This window comes from Pseudorasbora parva, chromosome 21 (genome assembly GCF_024679245.1).
Source record: "Pseudorasbora parva isolate DD20220531a chromosome 21, ASM2467924v1, whole genome shotgun sequence".
Lineage (NCBI taxonomy): Eukaryota > Metazoa > Chordata > Actinopteri > Cypriniformes > Gobionidae > Pseudorasbora > Pseudorasbora parva.
This window is the reverse complement of record NC_090192.1, coordinates 17,444,102-17,468,301: the sequence shown is the minus strand read 5'-3', so window position 1 is coordinate 17,468,301 and position 24,200 is coordinate 17,444,102. Positions and strand designations below refer to the sequence as shown.

At 41.2% G+C, this 24,200-nt stretch overlaps 2 protein-coding genes across 2 annotated transcripts in view; both read right to left on the bottom strand.

Annotated features, from left to right (window-relative positions):
- arhgap23b (Rho GTPase activating protein 23b) overlaps positions 1–24,200 on the bottom strand; it is a 266,684-nt gene that overhangs the window by 208,672 nt on the left and 33,812 nt on the right.
- On the bottom strand, positions 6,994–10,167 carry LOC137056489 (zinc finger MYM-type protein 1-like). The gene is made up of 3 exons (XM_067430612.1): positions 8,480–10,167; positions 7,700–8,349; positions 6,994–7,655 (listed from the first exon to the last, which is right to left on the bottom strand). Exons 1-3 carry the CDS (start codon positions 8,772–8,774, stop codon positions 7,026–7,028), a joined length of 1,575 nt encoding a protein of 524 aa, XP_067286713.1. The 5' UTR covers positions 8,775–10,167; the 3' UTR covers positions 6,994–7,025.

Genomic DNA, 24,200 nt, shown 5'->3' with positions numbered 1-24,200 from the left:
TCACGTGTATTGATATTTTCTTACACCCCTTATATATATATATATATATATATATATATATATATATATATATATATATATATATATATATATATATATATATATATATTAACTTAGTGTGGCTTACAAGGACTCATTTGTAAATATTACTTAACATTTTATCTTGGATAAACTTAAAATTATAGTTTGTAAATTGATAAAATTGAGTTGTCTTTACTTAAGAAGGTGTTTAAAATACTCAAAATGCTGATGCAAATAGTTGCCTCAATTTTATTGAGTAAAATGGGCATAGTATTTTTTACAGTGTATGGATCCTGAGAGTATGGGTCTGCTGAAGCGGACCAAGTTTCGTTTCGATTGATCAATGTTTGGCCGAGATACAGCCTCAGAACCCATTCTGGCTCAACATTGTTTTGGATCCTGAGAGTATGGGTCTGCTGAATTGGACCAAGTTTCATTTCAATTGATCAATGTTTGGCCGAGATACAGCCTCAGAACCTATTATGGCTCAGCCTTGTTAAGTTTGTGACAGCTTTTTTTCACCAGTAGATATGAGTAGAAATGGCCTCATGACTTGTTGGTAATGCTGGTCCCAAACTTGGCATGGATCCTGAGAGTATGGGTCCGCTGAAGCGGACCAAGTTTCGTTTTGATTGATCAATGTTTGCCTGAGATACAGCCTCAGAACCCATTCTGGCTTAACATCGGTATGGATCCTGAGAGTATGGGTCCGCTGAAGCGGACCAAGTTTTGTTTCGGTTGATCAATGTTTGGCTGAGATACAGCTTCAGAACCCATTCTGGCTCAACATTGTTATGGATCCTGAGAGTATGGGTCCGCTGAAGAGGACCAAGTTTCATTTCGATTGATCAATGTTTGGCCAAGATACAGCCTCAGAACCCATTGTGGCTCAACATTAAGTTTGTGACAAATTTTTTCACCAGTAGGTCAAATTCTGTTTTGTCATTAATTTGCAACTTGGATGAAAGCTCATCTCTGCCAAGTTTTGTACGAATTGGAAACATGGCAACGCAGAGCCAGAAGAAAAGAAAAACATCATAATTGAAATTATACACAATTTTATAAAGTTGCCCAACATGGGTCTCGAACCCACGATCTCTGGGTCTGGCGCCTGAAGTTTATCTTGTTGCGCCATTGGGCAGGCATGCACTTAACCGGCTGTCAAAGTTTCATAGTTCAGGTGAAAATCAACTGAAAATGATTTTTTGTTTTTGTAAACAGGGGCGTGGGACTGGGGGGATAAAGGGTACTGAGTAACCAGGGCCCAAGGCAGGGAAGTCCGTTTTCTATACATACACATACATGGTACGGGGGCCCAGCAAGATGGTTTGTACCCAGGGCCCAAAATTTGGTGCTACACCCCTGTTTGTAAATAAATAAACTTCATGTTATATTTAAAAAGATCAGATTAGATCAATCTCAGAGTATGGGTCCGCTGAAGCTGACCAAGTTTCAAAGCTTTAGCCGGTTGCTTTATACAGCATGCCACTCATACAATGGTTTGTTTAATTTTATAAACGCTTGAGTTTTTAAAGGCAGAACTGCAGCTTTTGTCACTAAATGACAGCATTACACACAATTTTATAAGTCTGTCCCCCATAGGGACTCGAACCCATAACCTCACGATCCGGTGTCTGACGCTCATCTCATTGCGCCACAGGGAAGACACATTTTTATTGACATGCCATAGGTCCATAGTTCAAATTAGAAATTAACTCAAAATGAAGATTTTTTGATTTAATGAACATTACATAATTAAAAAATTGGTTTAAACAGCATAACTTCAACTTAACTTACTACACATTGATTTTGACCAATCAATCTTCAAAGCTTTAGCCTGTTGCTTTAAACAGCAGGCCACTAATACATTGGTTTGTTTCATTTTATAAAGGCTTGAGATTTCGAAGGCAGAACTGCAGCTTTTGCCACTAAATGACAACATTACAAACAATTTTATAAAGCTGTCCCCCCATGGGACTCGAACCCATAACCTCACAATCCAGTGTCTGACGCTCATCTCATTGCACCGCAGGGAAGACACATGTTCAATGACATGCCATAGGTCCAATTTATGCCATAGTTCAAATAAGAACTCAAGAAAATAACAAGAAATTTTCAGAAAATAACTCAAAATGAAGAATTTTTAATTTAATGAACATTATATATTTAAAAATATTGGTTTAAATCGTTTCCCGCAGTATTTAATGTCTGGAACTGAAGCAATTTTTGCAAATAACCATTTAGAATGCTAAGCTAACTAGCATTAAGACACAAACACAGCCAAGGTCAACTACAGAGACGAATTTCTCAGGAACGGTAGCGAATATCAAAAATCTGTTCAGTCATTTTTGTGCGGCTCTTTCCAAATTTAATTTCAAATGAGAACCCCCTGGTCTACAGCCACCCCTGTAGGGGTCTCATGTTCAACAGACCAAAAGGTTTTACGTTGGATGCTGCTGCCATGAGCCCCAGCAGTCTCTGAAACTGCTTCACAGTGAGGCTGCTGCCTAATCTTTCTCTGAAGACCATCGCCTGTATGGACTCGACACGTGCAGGAGACCATTGTGCCCACATCGTACTTGAGCTCCATACACCTCCCAGGAACATGTTTCTCTGGGATGGCATCAACGCTCTTCTTGCGTTGAGTCTCAACCCTAAACACCGAATATGGGCCAGAACAACATCTCGATGCCGAACTGCCATTTCTCACGACTGGGCCATTTCGAGCCAGTTGTCGATAAAATTCAGTATACGGATGCCCTGGAGTCTGAGATGAGCCAGAGCTGCATCCATACTTGGTAAAGGTGCGAGAGGAAAGAGCTAGCCCTAAATAACCCGATACTGGTACGCTTCGCCCCGAAAACGAACCTCAGGAAATTCCTGTGGGCAGGAAGGATGGAGATGCGGATTATGCGTCCTTAGATCTATTGTTACGAACCAGTCCTCAAACTGGATTTGCTCACGATGAGATAGTGAGTGTCTTGAACCTGAATCTCCTCAGAGAACAGTTCAAGTACCTCAGATCTATTATGGGATGCACCGACGGTGGTGGAACACTGATGACCTCGGTGGTGGAACACTGAACTGCAGTCTGTAACCTTTGCCCACGGTACACAGGGCCCCAGCAGATATATTCGGGAGGTATAACCGTGCACCAAAACATTCTGCTTGGGGAACCAGCCTGGAGGCTGGTCTCTGGTACACACCGATCCTCCTGCCCGACCCACTGAAGGGGCCACCCGGCAGAGCTTAGTTGGGAAGGATATTCAGTGTGTGAACACCTTCGCTGCTCAGCTGCAGGTCCTACTAGAGGCGGCTGGAGCAGCATTCGTTCGCTGGAAATCGATGTGGTCCGAGCGTCATAGACGGCGGATCGCAGCATCGACTTCCAGAAAAAGCAATGACTTCCATAAGACTCCACGGAGGAGGCGACCTCGATCGCTCCCCGGGAGAGGGGGCTGGCCAGCAGGCCACTGAGCTGGGCACACCACAGTCCAAACCACACCGATGAACCTCAGTGGTGGAACACTGAACTGCAGTCTGCACCCTTTTGCCCACGCTACGCAGAGCCAAAGTAAATATATTCGGGAGGCATAACCATGCCCCGAGATACTCTACGAGGGGAACCAGTCTCTCGATGCTGGCCTCTGGTACCCACCGAGCCTCCTGCCCGACCCTCTGAAGCAGCCACCCGGCAGAGCTTAGTCGGGGAGGATTTTCGGTGTACAAACGGTGTATTTGCTCCCCAGCTGCAAGTCTTCTAGAGGCGGCTGGAGCAGCATGCATTCACTGGAAATTGGTGTAGTCCGAGCATTGTAGACAGCGGATCGCAGCATTGACTTCCAAAAAAAAAACTCCACAGAGGAAGCGACCTCGATCGCTCTCCGGAAGATTTTCTGATAAAACATCTACTTCGAAAAGTCCGATAAATCCCATTTAATCCCTAAGATTATTAAATGCCACCATAATCACCCATCAATGAACATGATTTGAATGATAGACTGAATAAACATATCTAACTCCTCAAAGTCAGATAATATTTAATTCATTTTAATTCCTTAGAATTAAAATTCGGCCAAAATCACCACCAGTCAATACTGTTCTAATATTTATTCATTCGGCCTCGGCAAACGTGAGATTCGATCCGATTACAACATATTAAGATTTCATCCCTTGAGATAAAAGACCACAGCCGCGAAGCTGAAATGCTCGAAAAGCGCAAGCGTCAAGATATTTCTCAATAAACACAGCCGGCACCCTCAGGAGCTGACTGCTGCCTCGCCCCAAACAGTATCACATGTACACCAATCGCGTGTGTTCAACTTATTTTATTGCAGACCCGTAATCTATGCGATGCCTCGGCAACCCAAGAACGAGTCTTGCATTATGAGGTGGCGAGCTCTCATTTACTTCACTCCTTCGATGCTGAGTACGTCTAATTCCTCGGAATCAAACAACTCAAGCATCTGGTTCTCCACCCGGGGGAAGAAACCACAGAGCGGGCTTCTGCACAGGGACGGAGAACACCGAGTCACTACAGGCAGCCCCCTCTAGAACTGCCCGAGCTCCCTTATTTTATGAATGAAGTAGCGTGTTTGGTGGTAAACGTCACCCGCCTCGATGCTGTGCACATCAGACGGCTCAAGCATCGGGTTCTCCACCCCGGGGGAAGAGGCCGTATAGCAGGCTTCCACTCGGGAAAGGAGAACATCTGAACTGTCAGCGAGGACTGAGATGGTGCCTCAGCATTCCCAAGACCCGCTGATAAGTTCATTAGAGAGCCCACTGATTTATGCCGCCGCGCTCTGCCTAAACAGACGTGGGAGAGATGAGGCTGGCCAGCCTCTTTGAGCATGCGGCCAGCCGAGAGCGAAGCACCCTGAGCGTCAGCTTATCACAATGCCATATGCGGCTCCCTCGAGAGCCTCCCTAGCATGCTGAACACCCAGGCACTTCACACAAAGCGTGTGTCCGAGCCCGCATGAAACGGGACACAGGTGTACACATTGCTTGAACTCTCTCTCAGTCGCCACTCACACAATATATATTTTTGACAGACAACAATAAATAGACAAACAATTGACATAGAGCGATATGCTGAAGAGCGATAACTGCCGTTACTATGCGCCGACCCCCCTTATGTAGCTTCCAGGTATTGCCGTCACATCTACATCATGACACAACACCAATCAAGATTGGAATAGTTTCATTCAGACTTCAGATGCGCTGTTGCTAAGGGACTATCCCCAAATTCGTCGTTCCAACGCAGTGCGAAGTTCCCTCGATATAGGGAACTGTTTATAATAAGCTATTAGATTTTAACCTATTGGTCCTGCGCTTTTTTAGTGGTATTCAGTATAAGCATATGACTGTTCAGTGTTCATAGATTAGTTAGTGCTCTCATTCTATCTTGCGCTGCTGGTTCACTAGCATAAATGAAAGAATAAGCATCGTTGGCATCTGGAGTTAACGCATTCGAGTCTTTCATTCAAATGAAAACGCTGAATTATTCAGTACAAAACACCGTGCTTGCTTTCCTTTGGAACTATTTTCGTCTGTGCAATCATTGGTGAAATAGAACAAAAAAGTAGTTTGAGTTTAAAATTTAAGTGTTTTTTGTGGCAGACTAAAGACTAACTTGAATAAAAATATGTTTGGTTTAGGCTACACAATTCATGGTACATAATTTTTCTTTTATTTTATTTTTTATTGTGTATTTAAAAGGGACAATGCACATTAATTAACATTTTTTGTTTTACACTCAAAATGTAAATGCGCCAGAGTTAGCTAGAGAGCTAATTTCCATCTGTAGTCCCTTGGCAGGTAGACACAGCATCATAATACAAAAAATAAAAAATACATGTAAAACAAAAAACAATTTAACAAAATGGATACATAATAATAAATACAATACAAAGAAGGGCAGTACCTAAGATAAGATAAACCAACTAATAATGATTACAGTTTTGTGTGTTTTTAATCCATTTCTTAAGTGTAAATTTAAATGATAAATAGATGGTGCTCTCTCTGAGTTCCATCGGGAGGCAGTTCCAATAATTTGAGGCCCGTACTGAGAAGACTGTTTGACCAAACTTACTTCGTCTATATGGTACAACACAGTCTCCCCTGGTAACTGCCCTTGTTGCCCTGCCACTACTGTTCTTCTGTTGTATAAATTCACCCAGGGGTGGATGTTAAAGACCATGTAAAATTTTAAAAATAAGGCAGGCATCTAAGTAATGTAAAAAACTATCAAAATTGAATACATTATATTTAGTATCAATATTGCAATGATGATAGCTAATAGGTTTTGGATCTAATATTTTTAAGGTTTGCTTATAAAGGGTTTCTATTGGTTTAAGAGTTGTCACATTTGCTTGGGACCAGCTTGTAAAACAATATGATATGTGAGAAAAAATCATGGCATACATAAAAAGTTTAGCTGCCTCTGTTGTTAAATAAGGCCTTGTGTGTCTGAAGTTAGCCAGATTATATCTAATGGTATTAGCCACCTTTTTAACATGCTTTTTAAAAGTTAAATTAGAATCTAATATTATATCAAGCAGGGGCGATTCTAGGATTTAAAATTTAGGGGGGCTCAGCCCCCATGAGAGTATGATTAAAAAAATATTGACTATTAGGGTAGGGTTGTATTCTAACCTTATTGCATAAGGTCAATATTTGTGTTCCACTGTACTTCATAGGAGTAGGCCTACTGACTGCGCCAAATATGATTCATTCTTCACTGTACACACACACACACACACACACACACACGTTTCCTGTTAACACAGCATTTTACTGTTTGCATTTCTATGCTCATATGCAAACTAGAAACAGAAATAAACCAGAAAACAACATAAAACCTTAAACATATACTGACTATCCATACCAGCAATATAAACAACACCGGGGCTGTGATTCACTATCAGAACGAATGAAAAACAAGCAAAAATGAAGCAGCCTGTTAGAAGCAGGAACAATGTTCTTTCTTTACAGCCCAGTTACTGGTCTTTCATGGGGAGCATCAACCTGTGTCTTCTCTCCTTAAGAGTAGCAAATCTGTTGATGATTTTATTATGGTCCAATTGCTCAACAACATCTTTCTCAATTGCCATAACTGCTAGTTGATGGAGCCTGCTCTGACCCATGGTTCTCCTTAGCCAGTTGTGGAGACGACGAAGAACACTGAAAGACCTCTCGCACATACAGCTGCTAACAGGTACAGTGAGGGCAACCTGGATGACAGATTTAAGTGATAGAAACATGTCAGAATCCAGCAGGTTATAAACTGAAATCATGTCCTGTGGAGCAGCACCAGCTTGCTTTTTGCGTGTCAAAAAGTGCCTTGCTACCATGACTTCCTCTGTCTTTAGATCAATGTTGTAGTGGTGTGCCAGTTCTGCTAAATGTGGCTCAGACAGGAAATTATCAGATACTGGACTAAATGCTTGAATACCTTGAAGCAGTGCTGCATTTACAGCAGAAAAACGGTTCTCTAATTCAGTTACCATTCTATCCAGACATGGATATAGTAACTTTGTTTTAAGTTGTTCGTCATCTGTGCTGATACTTCTATGCACACCGAAAGCTGTTTCGACAACAAAATCGTCCATTCTTTTTTTCTTCTGTCTCTGGACAGAAAGTTGCTCCTCAACTACAATGTGATTAACTTCACACAATGTCTTTGCTCTGGCATATATATATCTGCAGCAGTGGGATCACTGCGTTTCTGCTTTAGGGAGTCACACACAGCATCTTTGTATGCCACTGCTTGAGGAAGGTCAATGGTGTCTTTTTGGAGGTATTTGTGCAAGCCTGCCACTACAGATAAGAGATCCTTGAAAAGAGTCAACAAATACACAAATGAGAATTTGCATATTTTTGTTTTCAACCCCACTGCAGTAGCTGTGTTGATGGCAGAGAGACAATCTATGACGGCAGGCAAATTGTCAAGTACAGCATTCACTGTGTTAAGCTGGCAAGCCCACCGTGTGTTGGACAGCTGCACCAGTTCACGTGGTTGCAATCCCAGTTTTGTTTGTGCTTCTTTAAACTTGTTATGGCTGACTAGGGAGCAACTAAAAAATGAATACAGACTTTCCAGCAGGCTAAAGAACTCTGTGGCCTCAGTAATCCCTCTGCAGGTGTGGCACAAGACGAGATTCAACTCATGGGCATAACAGTGAACAGCCTCAGGGTGCTTCTCCCTGAAAAGAGATTGAACACCTCCAGTTGCTCCACTCATCACTGCTGCCCCATCGTATGTCTGAGCAACACACTTCAATTGAGAAATTCCATCTTCTTCTAATTTCCTCTCTAATGCTTCTGTTATTTACTTAGCATCAAAACTTCTCAGCTCTGTCAGGGACAGCAATCTCTCTTTCGCTGTTCCCTCGATGACATACCTCACACAGATTGCTAGCTATTCAGTGTGTCCATCTCTGGCCTCATCTGCCATAATGGCAAACATTTTTGACTCTTTTTTTATTTTTGACATTTTGCATTTCTTTGATAATATTTGCTGTCACCTCTTTTGAGCAGCATTCTACCATTTCATTCTGACTGGCTGGGGAGAGGTAGGTGCTGTTTGATGGGGATGTGTAATGCTGCAAGAAAGGATCAAACTGCTGCAAAAGTCCCTTGCATTCCATGAAATTGCCCTTATTATGACTTTCTGCTGTTTCATCATGACCCCTGAATGATAGCCCTTGCTTCCCCAACATGCAGATCACAGCCACAACACGTTGCATGTACTTCCTTTTTTGTCTAATTTCATTAGCATTTACTGCTTCAATCTGCTGTATTACATTTCCTTGTACTGCACTAGACCTGTAACTTTTCCAGGAGACAATATAATCCTTGTGTGATTGAGTTCCTTCATGTTTTTGAAATGTGTTGAAGTTTGAAACCAGTTAGGCTGGAATGCTCTTTTTTGCAAGCCAAAGTTCTCTTGAGGATAATAGTTTAATTTTGGCAGTTTTGGGCCTGTGTCTTTTTCACCCAAGTCAAACTTATCTAAAGGTGCAGCTGCTGTCTGTGCTTCATCTGAGTACAGTTCTTTCTCTGCATATCTGTCCTCTCTCTCCTGACTCATGTCTTCCTCTTCTTCATGCCCTCTCTGTCCCTGTACTGTGAAAATCGCATAAAAATATGAGTTTGGTAATTATAGAAATCTTAACTTCATTTGTATTTGTTAACTGGCCAGACATTTTATCCAAACCAACTCTTTTCACTTCCTCACCTGGATCATGATCTTGCCCTTTCTCTGCTGTGCCTTCTTCAATCTGCTCTGCCTGTACTTCACTTTCTTTCACTGACTTTTATGAGAAACCAAAAAATTACTTTTTATTTATTAAATTAATAATTTCTTGTAGAGTGTCAATAATGCCAGAAAATGTATCTGTTTATCCTTTGATACAACTGCTTTTTCTTATGGAACATAGGTGGAAATTGGCAGACAATAAAAACAACCTCACATATTAGAGTTCACAATGGCTGCAATTAATATTGGGAAGGAACATACTGTGGGTGAGAGACTGTCCATGTTCTATTCTCACCTGACTGCTGTTCATTTGCAGACTTACTCCCACGTGACAAGAAAAAATGTCGTATATCCATCTATAATGAAATATTAACACCAAAATGTTGATTATGTTATCTAGTTCATTTTAGCGTTTTATCAAGTCATCCCCAGAAAATGTATTAATTTTACCAGCTAATATTCATCAACACTCATTAAGAATATCAAATATTGTATTAATGTAATTGATTGGCACTAATGTCTAGATTGGCAATATGTTAATATGTTCTATATTAAACCTTTTATTTCTATTCATTAAATAAATAACAACATGAATCCATCAATTTGCCACTTCTATGAACAAAAGTCATGATTCATTTCGTGACATACATTTATTAGCTTTAAAGTAAAGGGATTTTTTAATTTTTTTATTTATGTGATATATCACATTTAAAAAAATAATCACAAATCCCTTTACGTTAAGGCTAATGTAAATATGTCATGATATACTCCTGGGTCATTATTAAATACAAAACTATATTTAATAGTAAAAAGAATAACTGATGTTTCTATCTGTGTGTCATTCACTCTGATATTGACTGCTGCTGACGATGTGTTTTTAATCATTCCTGTGCATGACTGCATAGAAATGTATGACAGTGACACAATCTACAATAATGTTTTAAATTAACATTTTCAAATAAAAAGGATGATCGAAATCTAAAGCATGCGGACATGTGTGTTAATTGCTCAATTTTCGCTGGAAGAAAACTAGTGTGGTGTGACAACAGGGAGGGGAGAACGTATCAAAACTTGCAGTGGATTAGAAACCATCCTGTATTGCTCCAGCACTGCGCAACATTATGTAAACTGCATTAAACAAAATATATATCATATAAGAACTGCACAGATGTAGATGTCATCATGACAATCTATCGATAAATGCACACACCTTGTCCTCTACTTCTGTCGTTCGCTCTGCTTGGAGCCGCTGCAGATTTAAAAATGCATTAATAGCCTACTACAACAATGCAGACTGAAAGATGGGGGAGGAGCCGAACCCTGCCGCTGTTCTCAAATGAATTTTAAAGGGGACTGAAGCACTCACGAATTATTGCAAACTGTTTATCAGACAATTTTTAGTGGGGCTGGGCAGAAACTGGGCTGAAGCCCCCCTAAAAAGGGCCTAGCAACGCCTAAGATACCAAGGTATTTAAACTCAGAGACCACCATGAGTTTTTCTCCCTCAATAAAAACATCAGCCTGCTGTGCACTTGTGGACCTCTTAGAAAATAACATACAGACTGTTTTGTTAATGTTAAGAAGCAGATCTGACATTTCTAGCTAGGGCTGGGCGATATGACGAAATATATCATCTGGACGATAGAAAATGTCTATCGTTTTATATTAGGCTCTATCGCTTACGCCACGATAAGGCGTTTATGGCAGAATTTTACGTCAAGATGCACCTCACGCAACGGCATGACCATGCACGCTGCAATACATAAACAAACATGGAGGAAGACGGTAGTAGACGCGGTTCAGACCAGGGTAATAATTATGCCAGAGTGGTGGCATAAGGGATCAAAACAAACTTCAGACACAGACGCTGCAATGGGCTTTTACGCGTGGCACACCATATAGCCATAAATTGAAATATTTTAATAGCAGGTGTAGGGATGATGAAAACTACAAATTTTCTTGACCGACCACCGAGCCTCATTGGCCGGTTGAAACCGGTTAACGTTAACCGATTAGTTTAAAATATGCTGCGCTGTTTGAAATAACAGCCGCGAGTCTCTCTCTCTCTCTCTCTCTCTCTCTCACACACACACACACACACACGCACTGTTCTAGCGCTGCCGTCTCCCTTCCACTCACGTCACTTTTTTAAAATCCCCCACAGCGCGAAACACGAGTCCCGCAATTGCGCCGCCAAGGAGCTTGTTTGTTTGTAATCTGAGGACAATGGCTCCTTAGTTTCGAAAAGGTTTGGGTACAAGGTGATTGCGTTGAAAATAAAGGCATTTGTCTAGCGCAAGAAGCTCATTTGAAACATTGCCGCGGCTCATTTAAGAAAATGACCGCTCCGAAGAGACGCCACTTTAGTTCGAGGTAGCGCTAACAATAATAAAGAAAGACGATCAACACCTTACGTGTTACCACTGAAATGTAGATGTAATATATTTCCAAAAGTAAGCCCATGCACGCTTCATACTGCCGTCTGCCCTGACTCTAACCTCGAGTGTTTTAGCCTGTTTACTTTTTGCAAACCTTGTGAGCGCGCAAACCCAAACGCTGTGACCTCGCGTCAAATGTTTTTATTGGTTTATTAAGTACAAACAGGCGAGTTATGAAAAATTGAGTGCGAGGGATATGTTCACTTCACACAAAAAGATTTTGGAATGAGATGGCTAACTGTAGTAGCCTTTAGTCTAGAAATAAAGGCTACTACAGTTAGCCATCTCATTCCAAAATCATTAATGTACAGGCTAAACAAGATAGAGCCCAATACTGACCCCTGGGGTACACCAATATTACAATCAAGATATGCAGAGTAAGAATTAACAATACGTACACTCTGTTTCCTGTTAGTTAAATATGACTCCATCCATTTCATGGCCTCATCTGAGAAACTAAAAAAAGATAATTTTGATAATAGTGTCCGGTGATTCACAGTGTCAAAAGCCTTTTTAAGGTCCAGAAACACTGCACCTACTATACCACCCTCATCTAATTGTGACTTAATATTTTCAAGGAGGAAACAGTTAGCTGTCTCTGTAGAATGGTTTGTGCGAAATCCAAATTGCATTGGATGCAAAGGGGTGTAGCCCAAGTTTAGATGTTTTTTTTTCAGCTGTTCTGCTACCCAATTTTCGGTCACCTTGGATATCACGGATAAAATACTAATGGGTCTATAATTTGTTACCCTTCTTTTATCACCAGACTTATAGATCGGAGATACTACTGCTTTTTTCCAGGAGCTTGGAAAAGTACTTTGCCTAACTGACAGGTTGATCAGATGTGCAATAGCAAGCAAGTGTGTCCCTGTGTAATTTTAAAAATGAGGTATCCAAACCATGTGAATCCTTTGCTTTTGAAGTTTTTAGCGAGGTTATGATTTTTATAACCTCTGATTCAGATATTTCCTCTCTTTTAAAAATAGGTTAAGCTTTATCAATAGGAATTGATGTTATAGTTTCAGTTGGGATACCTTGAGCCAGCTCCCTAACTGAATTTATAAAGAAATAAGGTGGTCTTTTGTCCATGTTTACATTTCACCTTTCTTGTGAAAGCTGCTCTTATCTCAGTAATAGTAGAAATAAAAGTACTGCAGCTAATCTCAGTGTCTCTGCTGGTTAGGTCAGACCAGTCTATTTGGTTTATAGCTTTGTCTAAATTACTTGTTTCATTTTTAGGAATTTTCTCATAGAATCGATTTCTTGAGGTTGAATTTACAATTTTTTTTTCTAGTTAGTTTCCTTACCAGCAGTGTGATATTATGATCGGACAGACCAGTCAGCAGATTATTTGTTGTAGTTACCCTCTCAGGTCTATTCGTAAATATCAGATCAATTTGAGTCTGAGAGGAGTTGGTTATTCTTGTTGGACCTTGTATCAGTCGGGAAAGATTGAATTTATTTGTTATCTCTTTAAGTTTTTTTCTCTCATTTTTTTCTCCCAATTTATATTAAAGTTGCCTCAGTTTCAGTCAATCTCATGTCAATCTTGAGTACCTATAGAGTAGTATTGCATCCTTCATATCTCCGAAAAGTCTTTAGTTTTATTATATTTATAAAAGAAATATGGGCTGTACCGAGTCTTTCCGGAAAAAACGAGCGCCTGGAGGCGTATCGTGTGGGCGGAGCTCAAGAATGACGAATGCGCAAAGCGATGACGTCCTCAAGCGTGGAGAAACCCTTGCTATCGATCTCAGCTAATAGATATGATCTAGAATCAAACTCGGAGGCTGAAATAAATTTAACAGGAGAAACAGCAATAGCGAAAGTCCCTTTCTGTGGCATGTACTGTATTTAGTGGCCTGTCAACATTTGTGTGTCTTTACTCGCATTTTATGAGGACATGATTCTGTTTATGGACTATTGTATGCGACCAAACCTTAGCAGTAGCAAACAAAACGGTTTTGCACGTCAGACTAGTGTAACGATATAGAACAACAATGGACTAACCGTTAGCGCATTTGAATGACGAAGCACGCGATTGTGTCGTTTACTGATGTTTACTCACGCGACGATAAGCAACAGCATAGACATTTGAAGCAGTTTTACTCACCGGCTGCTTCCAAAGCAGGACCGAACCTTTATCGCTGGGACCGCTCCGTCAAAAACATACTTCTTGGAGTGTGGAGATCCACTTTGCGATGCAACTGAAGCGATGTTGTGACGCTTCCCATCATTTCTGCGTTCAAATCGGTTCAAATGCAGCGCTGCCTTCCCGGAATGCTGTGCTGAAGCGTTGAAGTCGCTTAATGTCAAAGTGGAGGAATGAAGGGGAGCGCGGCGCGGACTATAACCGACATAAGTGTTCACGGACGACTGAATCTGCACCGGAGAGCAGTGTTTATCCCTTACGAAACAAAAATATATTGCAATATACTAGAATTTATATTGCAATACATTAGAAAATATATTTCAATGTATCAGAAACGTCCTCATATATTTGAAAATATATAGCAATATATGGATGGACAACCTATTGCTATATATTGATTCATATATTAAAATACATTGATATACAAACAAAACTGAATTATTTCATGTATGTTTATTGAAACAAAGTATTTTTTGTGAGTTAAGCAAGCTCCTGCATATGTTTACAGAGGTTGATTAACAATAGCCCAAATCAGATGGTGCATGACATTCAATATATTTTCTATATTTAGAAAATATGATGGTGCATGACATTCAATATATTTTCTATATTTAGAAAATATTTCTATTAGGGCCGGGACTTTAACGCGTTAATTAAGATTAACTAATTACGTGACTTTAACGTGTTAATTACGTGACTTTAACGCGTTAATTAATTACGCAAAAAAAAAAAAAAAAAATTTACCACACTTATTTTTGCACCGCGGAACGTTTTTCAATGAATGAGTTTCGACGGACCAATTATACTGGAACACCAACTAGCGCTCCGGAGTCACGACAACAACGAACCATGTGAACATGAACGAAGCTATGGAACGAAGAATCTGATGAGACTGCTTTGCTTGGCCCCGTGGATGGGAAATTTTGTTTTAAAAAACGAAAGAATGGAAGCGTCGTCAAGAGCATGGTTGTGTGCAAGCTATACAACAAGGAATTCGCGTATCACCGCAGCACATTGAGCCTCAAATATCACAAAAATGCTTTTGCTAAACTGGCAAACATGCACTGGTCTGCTGGACTGAAATAAATAAACAATATTTTGTTGATTAAGCTTATGTATTCAGTCATTATTTAATGGTATACTAAAAATACATGTGAAAAATTACTTCTCATTGTTCTCAGGTCAAATATTTATATGCAATTAAAATGCGATTAATTAATTACAAAGCCTCTAATTAATTAGATTAATTTTTTTAATCGAGTCGCGGCCCTAATTTCTATATTATTTTTTAATCTGTTATATTTTAAAATATATGACAGACAGTGTACATTAGATTATTTCATATTTACCATGTATACAATATATATGATAATTATATACTATGTAATATAAATCAATATATTTAAGACATATGTTCCCATATAAATCTGATTATATTATCCAGTACATTGAGGTATATTATCTCATATAATTTTACATATATATATTTACATATATATACAATGACTCTTCCAATATATAATTTCATATATTGTAGGATATATTTCAATATACATAGCAATATATTGAATAGTATAATGATGTGTATTTATTCAATATATGAAAACGGCAATAATTGCAGTTTTGTCCCATATATTGCAATATATAACTTGCATATATAATATATAATTATATAATATATCATATGATATATTACCATGTAAATTTCACAATATATGGAGACACATGAAATATATTGTCAACTAATATATTGAGAAATATATTGTCAACTAATATATTGAGAAATATATTTTTGTTGCGTAAGGGATGGGCGTGCATTTCCTCTCTCGCTCTAGTCACGCTCACGTGCACCCTACCGGGAGAAGAGCCCATACGGCCCACACAAGGACCTTCCAGTCTATTAATGTCAAGTCGAGCCTTACTCGAAAAAAACTCTCTGAAACTTGTGAGAAACCGGAAGGAGTATTTTTAACACAGAAATACTCCATCAAACGTCCAACATTAGTTTTTGAAACTTTGTCTATGTTTAGGATGGGAATCCAAGTCTTTAACAGTGTAAAAATGACAGAATGCATGAAACAGCATTTCACCCCTCCTTTAAGAATAGTATGGAGATGCTCATAAAATATGTTATTGGTTGATGGTGGTCGATATAGGCAAATGAGAATGAAATACATTTGAGGAGATAGTGACATATTCAACCCAATATACTCCATGTCTATTTCCTGTGACCATTCAATGACGTTACATGTTATTGTGTTTTTAACATATACTAGCAATCCCCCACCCCTTCCCTTATTTCTATCCCTCTTAAACACATTTAACCAGAAATTTCAAAGGCAGGCTCAGGCGAGTGCTTGTTAAGCCATGTTTCGAAGAGACCAAGAAAGTCCAAGTTAGAGTGAGACAGTACGTGTTCAGGCTGATTGCTTTTAGAGACAATGCTACGTATATTTAAATGTCGGCAGAGTAATCCCTTGGGTTTTTAACTGGATTTGCGGTGTGGTTGGCCCAATTTTCTTGTGAGGGCGAAGCAGTCAAAGTTTGAAACTCACGGCCACCCGACACTCGCGGACAGGAGTGCTCTCCACACAACATCCAAGGCAAGTCCCCAACAACCGCGGCCGCAACATCCAAAGCAGGGACAGCACACCGTGCATCGGCACCAGAAAAAAGCGCCACGTCAAAATTCACGATTGCAATGTATTTCCAATTATAATAATGTTCTGCAAAACAGCTCCCTAACTCGACTTGTGTTATTTACAATGTCATAAAATATAATTAAAAACAGCAACTCAGTTTACCCCAGTGGGGGCAGGTGGAATGGAGATACAGAGAATTGAGAAGATGTAGAGACTGTGGAGAGGATCCCTTGGAATACTGTGCTGGAGTAGTTTTCTCTCCCTCCAGCAGGAGGCATTGTAGCTGTTACTAGTGTTATGTTTAACCTTTATTAGCATGAGAGTGAGAAAACCTCACATGTTGAAATTTGGCTGACAGCAGTATCCACTTCTGATGTGATCTACATTAGTCCTTCTTTGTTGTCTTTCAGAAAGCATTGCTTGTGAGTATTTTATGTTTAATATGAGTCTTAAAGACAATATTTGTGAACATTTATGTTAAACAAGATTATATTTGATAGTTTTTAGTTTTGATGAATGGTAGCCAGACTTTGCATATTACATGTGAACATACATTAGAATACAGTCTACATGCTGTTTATTTGTTTCTTTTTGTAGTTTCACTCTGTCGATAATTGAAGGATACGTCAATAAAAGGGCATCACACCTGTCAATTGTCGAGGAGTTTATCTATCTGCATAGCTGTGTCTGAGTTTAACAGTGAGGGCAGAACAGTGAAAAAGCACCTATCTACGCGACAACAAGTGGATGTTACTTCAGCCTCAGCAGAATCAACTATGTCTGAAGAAGGGAGAAAAAGCACAGCGTCCGTCTGCTCCAAGAAATCGCATAGCTCTAAGAGCTCTAAAGGTTCAGTTAAATCATCTGCCAGTATAGCCGCTCTCAATGCTCGAGCTAAAGCTGAAGCAGCTCGTACAAGAGCAGAATTTGCGAAAATGGAAATTGAAATGAAAGTTAAGAAAGCGGAGCTTAAAGTAGAAGAGGTGCGTCTGGATGCCACATTACAAGCACTACAACAGCAGTGTGATGCAGAAGCCGCACAAGCCAAGGCGTATGTCTTTGAGAAAGCAGCCACTGATCTTGAAGAAGAATCTGCATCGGGGTCCGCGAAGGTAGATCCCACAGAGCGTACTCACGACTATGTTAAATGCCAAATAATCCTAAAGGCAGATTCAAGTCCATTTGGCAACACAGAGCAGAATGATACTCTAGCAACAACTGTCCCATACGAGCCACCAAAACAGGAACCGCACCAGTCTATGGACACAGAGTATGTCCATATACCGCCGAGCGCAGACAAACGTAAAGATGTTCTCCAATGTTCCCGAGGCATTCCTGTGCGGAAACCTACATTTGGAGCATTACCAACACATCAAAGTACGGGTTACACTCCACAAGATGGCAATATGACTGATATAGCCAGGTTTCTAGCACGACGTGATTTGCTCACTGGTGGCCTCAGAAAGTTCAGTGACAAGCCAGGTGACTATTGGGGATGGAAATCTTCATTTAACAATGCTATTGACGATTTGAACCTGTCTGCTAGCGAAGAATTTGACTTGATGATCAAATGGCTCGGAGCCGAGTCCGTTCAATATGCAAAACTTCTGAGAGCAGTGTATATTAACAGACCCTCTGAAGGATTGGGCAAAGTATGGGAAAGACTGGACGAGTGCTACGGCTCCCCTAAAGCCCTGGAGAAGGCACTTCTCGACAGACTTGAGAGTTTTCCAAGAATCTCAATCAAAGACTCATACCTCTTGAGAGAACTTCAGGATCTTCTCCTAGAGATAGAGGCTGCAAAGGACGAGGGCTATATCCCAGGCCTACTGTACCTCGACACTGCAAGGGGCATTCATCCTATTGTGGAGAAGTTACCCTTCGGTCTGCAAGAAAAGTGGATGACTTATGGGTCTAACTACAAGGTGGAGCATTCTGTATCGTTTCCTCCATTCTCAGCATTTGTCGCATTCATTAGCAGGGAATCTTAAATGCGCAACGACCCAAGCTTTAAGCATTCAGTGCAACCCGGTCTTGTACCCAATAAGATGAGGTTTCAGGACAAGCAGAGTAAGAGAGAAGCAATCTCAGTCATCAGGACCGAAGTGATCAGCACTGAGCCAAATCTAACTGCAGGAACAAACATCCATGACCCAAATAAAGAATGCACAATCCACAAGAAACCTCACGCGCTTAAAAAATGCAGAGCTTTCAGAGAAATGCCTTTGGAGGAGAGTAAGGTCTATTTGAAGAGGAATCTGATATGTTTCCGATGTTGCGCATCCACTAATCATCAGGCAAAAATATGTAAAGCTGAGACCTTTTGTGCAGAATGCAACTCCAACTCACACATTACTGCTCTTCACCCTGGTCCTGCACCTTGGGCAACTACCACAGAGCCTGCTTCCGATAACGGCGGGGAGTGCAATATAGCTTTACCCTACAGCCACATCTACATGTACGCAAGTCTGTGGGAGTGAAGTTGAAAGTCACTCATGTGGCAAGATCAGTCCTGTATTCATATCCACAGGGCTCCCCTGAGAAGAAACTCAAAACCTACACTATTTTGGACGACCAAAGCAACAGGTCACTTGCCAGATCTTCAATCTTCGATACGTTTGGCATCACCAAAGGCTGCTTCCCGTACAAGCTGAGAACCTGTGCTGGTCTCGAGGAAGCTACGTTGAGGAGAGCATACAACTTCATCATCGAATCCGTTGATAGCAAGTCACGCCTAAAGCTCCAAACACTTATCGAATGTGACATGCTGCCGGACAATCGCAATGAGATTCCTAGACCTGAAGCTGCTCGCAACCATTCCCACCTCCAAGACATTGCATCCGACATTCCAGATGTTGATCCTGATGCTAAGATCCTGCTTCTCATTGGTAGGGATGTTATTCAAGCACACAAAGTTCTTGACCAACGCAATGGACCTCCAAATGCACCCTTTGCTCAGAAGCTAGCTTTAGGATGGGTGATTATTGGAAACATTTGCCTGGGTGGAGCTCACTCACCCGTACAGGCAAGCGTTTTCAAGATGAACATTTTGGACAATGGTCGCCCATGTCACTTCCTTCCATGCAAGAACTTTATCCAAGTAAAGGAACACATCATCTCACAAAGGCACAACAAAGTCAGTCTCCCTAACCATACTAAGAACATCGGAGAAACCGTGTTCCAACAAACAAGTTTGGATGAGAGACCTGGTTACTCTCAAGAAGAAACGGCCTTCCTGCAGATAATGAATAAGGAAGTCTATCAGGATAATACAAATAGTTGGGTTGCTCCGCTTCCCTTTCATTCACCTAGGCCACGCCTTTCCAACAACAAGCAGCAAGCCGTCCAGCGCCTAGCTTCAGTCTGTCGTATGCTGAACAAACATCCTCACATGAAAAGTCACTTCCAGGAATTTATGCAAACCCTATTTGACAATGGCCATGCTGAAATAGCGCCACCCCTTACTGGACAAGAAGAGTGTTGTTACCTTCCCTTCTTTGGAGTGTATCACCCCCGCAAGCTGGACCAAATAAGGGTTGTCTTCGACTCTAGCGCACGACATGAAGGAGTGTCTCTCAATGACGTCCTTCTTACCGGTCCGAATCTCAACAACAGCCTGCTGGGAGTGCTCATGCGGGTCCGTGAAGAGAAGGTAGCGGTAACAGCTGATATTAAGCAAATGTTCCATTGCTTTGAGGTCAGGGAGGACCATCTGAATTTTTTGCGTTTCCTCTGGCACCAGAATAACGACATGGAACAACCAATCGTGGAGTACCGAATGACGGTACACGTCTTCGGCAACAGCCCATCGCCTGCAGTGGCAACCTATGGACTCCGGAGGGCATCAGAAGATCAAGAAAAAAGAGACAATACAACAAAACATCTTGTGGAACGTCATTTTTATGTCGATGATGGGCTTGTCTCCCTGCCATCAAGTACCGAGGCCATCTCTGTCATTCAAAAGGCTCAAGAAACCTTGGCCTCATCTAACTTGAGGCTGCATAAGATCGCCTCTAATGACATCACAGTAATGAAAGCATTCTCCAAGGAGGATCTTGCAAAGGGTCTGAAAGATCTCGACCTAGGAGCAGACAGTCCACAAAGGAGTCTTGGAATAAGCTGGGACATTGCAACAGATGAGTTCACCTTTCAAGTGTCTACCACTGAGAAGCCCTATACTCGTAGAGGGGAACTTTCCATCATTAACAGTTTGTATGACCCTCTAGGTTTCGCAGCTCCGGTTAGCATCAAAGGCAGGAGCCTTTTGAGAGAGATTTCAACGGATGCAGGCGAATGGGACGACCCACTTCCAGAACGAATGCGAGAAGAATGGAGTACATGGAAGGAATCCCTGAAGCATCTCGAACAAGTGCGAATACCAAGAATGTATACGTCCATATCCTTCTGTGGTGCAGCAAAAAGAGAGCTTTGTATATTCTGTGACGCGTCCACCAAAGCTATTGCTGCCGTAGCTTATGCAAAGGTTACGGATACGAAAGGCAAGAGCGAACTTGGATTTGTGTTTGGCAAAACTAAACTTGCCCCACAACAAGAGATAGCTATTGCGAGGCTGGAACTATGTGCAGCTGTTCTTGCTATCGAGATTGCAGACTTGATTTCAGAGGAGATAGATGTTCCATTCCATTGTACAAGGTTCTTCACAGACAGCAAAGTAGTACTTGGATACATACAAAATGAATCCAGAAGATTCTATGTCTATGTGTGTAACCGAGTTCAAAGGATTAGAAAATCATCCAGCCCTGAACAATGGAACTACGTGCAGACAGATTTATACCCAGCCGATGTAGCATCCAGGTCCATTCCAGCAAACACTCTAATGTCCAGCATGTGGCTCAAAGGACCAGATTTCCTGCTACGAGCACACGCAAAGGAGACCAAGTGCTGTTTTGAGTTACTCAGTCCAGACTCTGACCCTGAGATTCGCCCTACGGTGACAGCCTTTGCAACTCGTCTCATAGACTCTTTCCTAGATCCAAGTCGTTTTGAGTCCTTCTCAACTTGGACGTCACTGCTTAGAGCAATGGCAAGACTCATTCATATCACCAGATGCTACAGGGGAAATGCTTATGGAAGCAAGTGTCAAGGTTGGCACATTTGCAAAAGTATCACCCCAGAGGACTATGGGAAAGCAAAAAGCGTTATTCTGAGCTGTCTTCAACACAAGACTTATCCTGAAGTCTTTGCATGCATCGAAGCCCAGAAAGAGATACCAAAGCAAAATCCACTCAGAAACCTGTCGCCCTTCAAAGATGACGCTGACTGCCTTAGAGTCGGAGGTCGTCTTTCACAAGCCGACATGCGAAATGATGAAGCACATCCTTTCATCATCCCAGGAAAGCACCACGTGAGTACGCTACTGGTACGGCATTACCACCATACAAACATTGCATCAGCTCCATCATTCACCACTGTGTCAAATGTCGCAAACTGAGATGGAACACAGAAACCCAAAAGATGTCCGACCTACCAACTGATCGCGTAACTGTTTGCCCACCATTTACTTACGTTGGCGTCGATGTCTTCGGACCCTGGACTATCAGTTCTCGTTGAACTCGTGGAGGTCTTGCCAATAGTAAGCGCTGGGCCGTCATTTTTACCTGCTTGGGTACCAGGGCCATCCATATCGAGGTAATCGAGTCAATGGAGTCATCCAGTTTCATCAACGCCTTACGACGGTTCATATTCATTCGTGGACCAGTAACGTCCGGTCTGATTGCGGAACCAGCTCCTAGGTGCATGCAAGGAGCTTGGTATAATCTCAAACCAGTGTGATAACCCGAAAATACGAGATTTCTTGGACAAGAATGAATGACACATGGGTCTTTAACCCACCTCATGCCCCTTACATGGGTGGAAGTTGGGAGCGCATGATTGGGATTGTGAAGCGTATTCTTGACTCAATGTTTACTATCAACTCGGTTCAGCTGCTGACCCATGAAGTTCTCGTTACCCTTCTTGCAGAAGTAACCGCCATCATGAACTCTCGACCTCTCATTCCTGTCTCATCTGATCCCGACTGTCCCTTCATACTTACACCTGCTACACTCCTCACCCAAAAGACTGGTTCTCCACCTATTCCTCCTGGAAATTTTGGCAAGTCAGATTTGTATGGACGCCAGTGGAGACAGGTGCAGTATCTTTCTAATGTCTTTTGGCACCGCTGGAGAACTCAATATTTGCCAACATTGCAAGATCGAAGAAAATGGCAGACGAACAGGCCAAATCTACAAGTAGGAGATCTTGTACTTCTAAAAGACAACCAAGCCAAAAGATGCCAATGGCCCATGGGAGTTGTGATCAATACCTTCCCCAGTCGAGATGGGAAAGTCAGGAAAGTAGAGATAAAGGTTGCCTTTGGGGGTACGTGCAAAACTTTCTTGAGACCAGTTACAGAGACTGTACTTCTGCTGCGCAATTCCAATGAATGTAACCAAAACGGTCCTAAGAATTAAGAGTGACATCCTATGGACGTCAGGCGGGGAGTGTGCTGGAGTAGTTTTCTCTCCCTCCAGCAGGAGGCATTGTAGCTGTTACTAGTGTTATGTTTAACCTTTATTAGCATGAGAGTGAGAAAACCTCACATGTTGAAATTTGGCTGACAGCAGTATCCACTTCTGATGTGATCTACATTAGTCCTTCTTTGTTGTCTTTCAGAAAGCATTGCTTGTGAGTATTTTATGTTTAATATGAGTCTTAAAGACAATATTTGTGAACATTTATGTTAAACAAGATTATATTTGATAGTTTTTAGTTTTGATGAATGGTAGCCAGACTTTGCATATTACATGTGATCATACATTAGAATACAGTCTACATGCTGTTTATTTGTTTCTTTTTGTAGTTTCACTCTGTCGATAATTGAAGGATACGTCAATAAAAGGGCATCACACCTGTCAATTGTCGAGGAGTTTATCTATCTGCATAGCTGTGTTTAACAGTGAGGGCAGAACAAATACTACATGCCTGTTACTACATGCCATCAATGCCTGGAATACTACATGGGATACTACATGCCACAAATCTGAATCCAGCCCTGGTAATGTGCCCTAAACCCATTACTGCTAGTAAATATAATATTTTTTAGTTATGACGTCACCTGTACATTGTTCACAACACTTTCCAACAAAACAAAAAACCCTCTTTAAAATCAGTGGTGGACAGAGAAGAATGGGCAGAGTGATTCAAGCTGATATAAGAGCCGAGGTGTGAATGCGTATCCCCACCCGTGATGAAGCGAGGGCAGGGATGAACACATCTAGTGAATTGTTGTTCTTTGCTCACCATGCTTTCTTATTTTTTTCTCTTTATGTTGTAAAAATTTAACAAAGTTTAACAAACTCCTTCCTAGCATTCACCAAGGACAGACAAAAATACCAAATTATGACAGATTCACACAGATCGCTTACTGGAGGCACAGAAGCTAGTTTCTGTTTGTGTTCGCAGGTGCTTTATAGTTTCCGGGTCTATGATGTCACCCGCCTATGACGTTCCGTCTTCCGATTGGACTGATTCGACACACGCATCATGACGCAATCATGCAGAAGCGTTTCGACGCAGCTCAAGTTCCCTGATTCAACAAAAAACATTCATCAAGTGTATTTTGTCTGGTTACTATGACATTTAACCAATATTTGAGATGTGTGAAACACTATTTGACTTTA

Excerpts from the sequence above, each read along its gene's own strand:
- LOC137056489 (XM_067430612.1), bottom strand. The coding sequence starts at position 8,774 with ATGCAACGTGTTGTGGCTGTGATCTGCATGTTGGGGAAGCAAGGGCTA. Across the intron at positions 8,350-8,479 it reads CAAAAATGTTTGCCATTATG|AAGCATTAGAGAGGAAATTA; the intron begins GCAGATGAGGCC and ends AGTAAATAACAG. Across the intron at positions 7,656-7,699 it reads TGCCAGAGCAAAGACATTGT|AGACAGAAGAAAAAAAGAAT; the intron begins GTGAAGTTAATC and ends CTTTCTGTCCAG.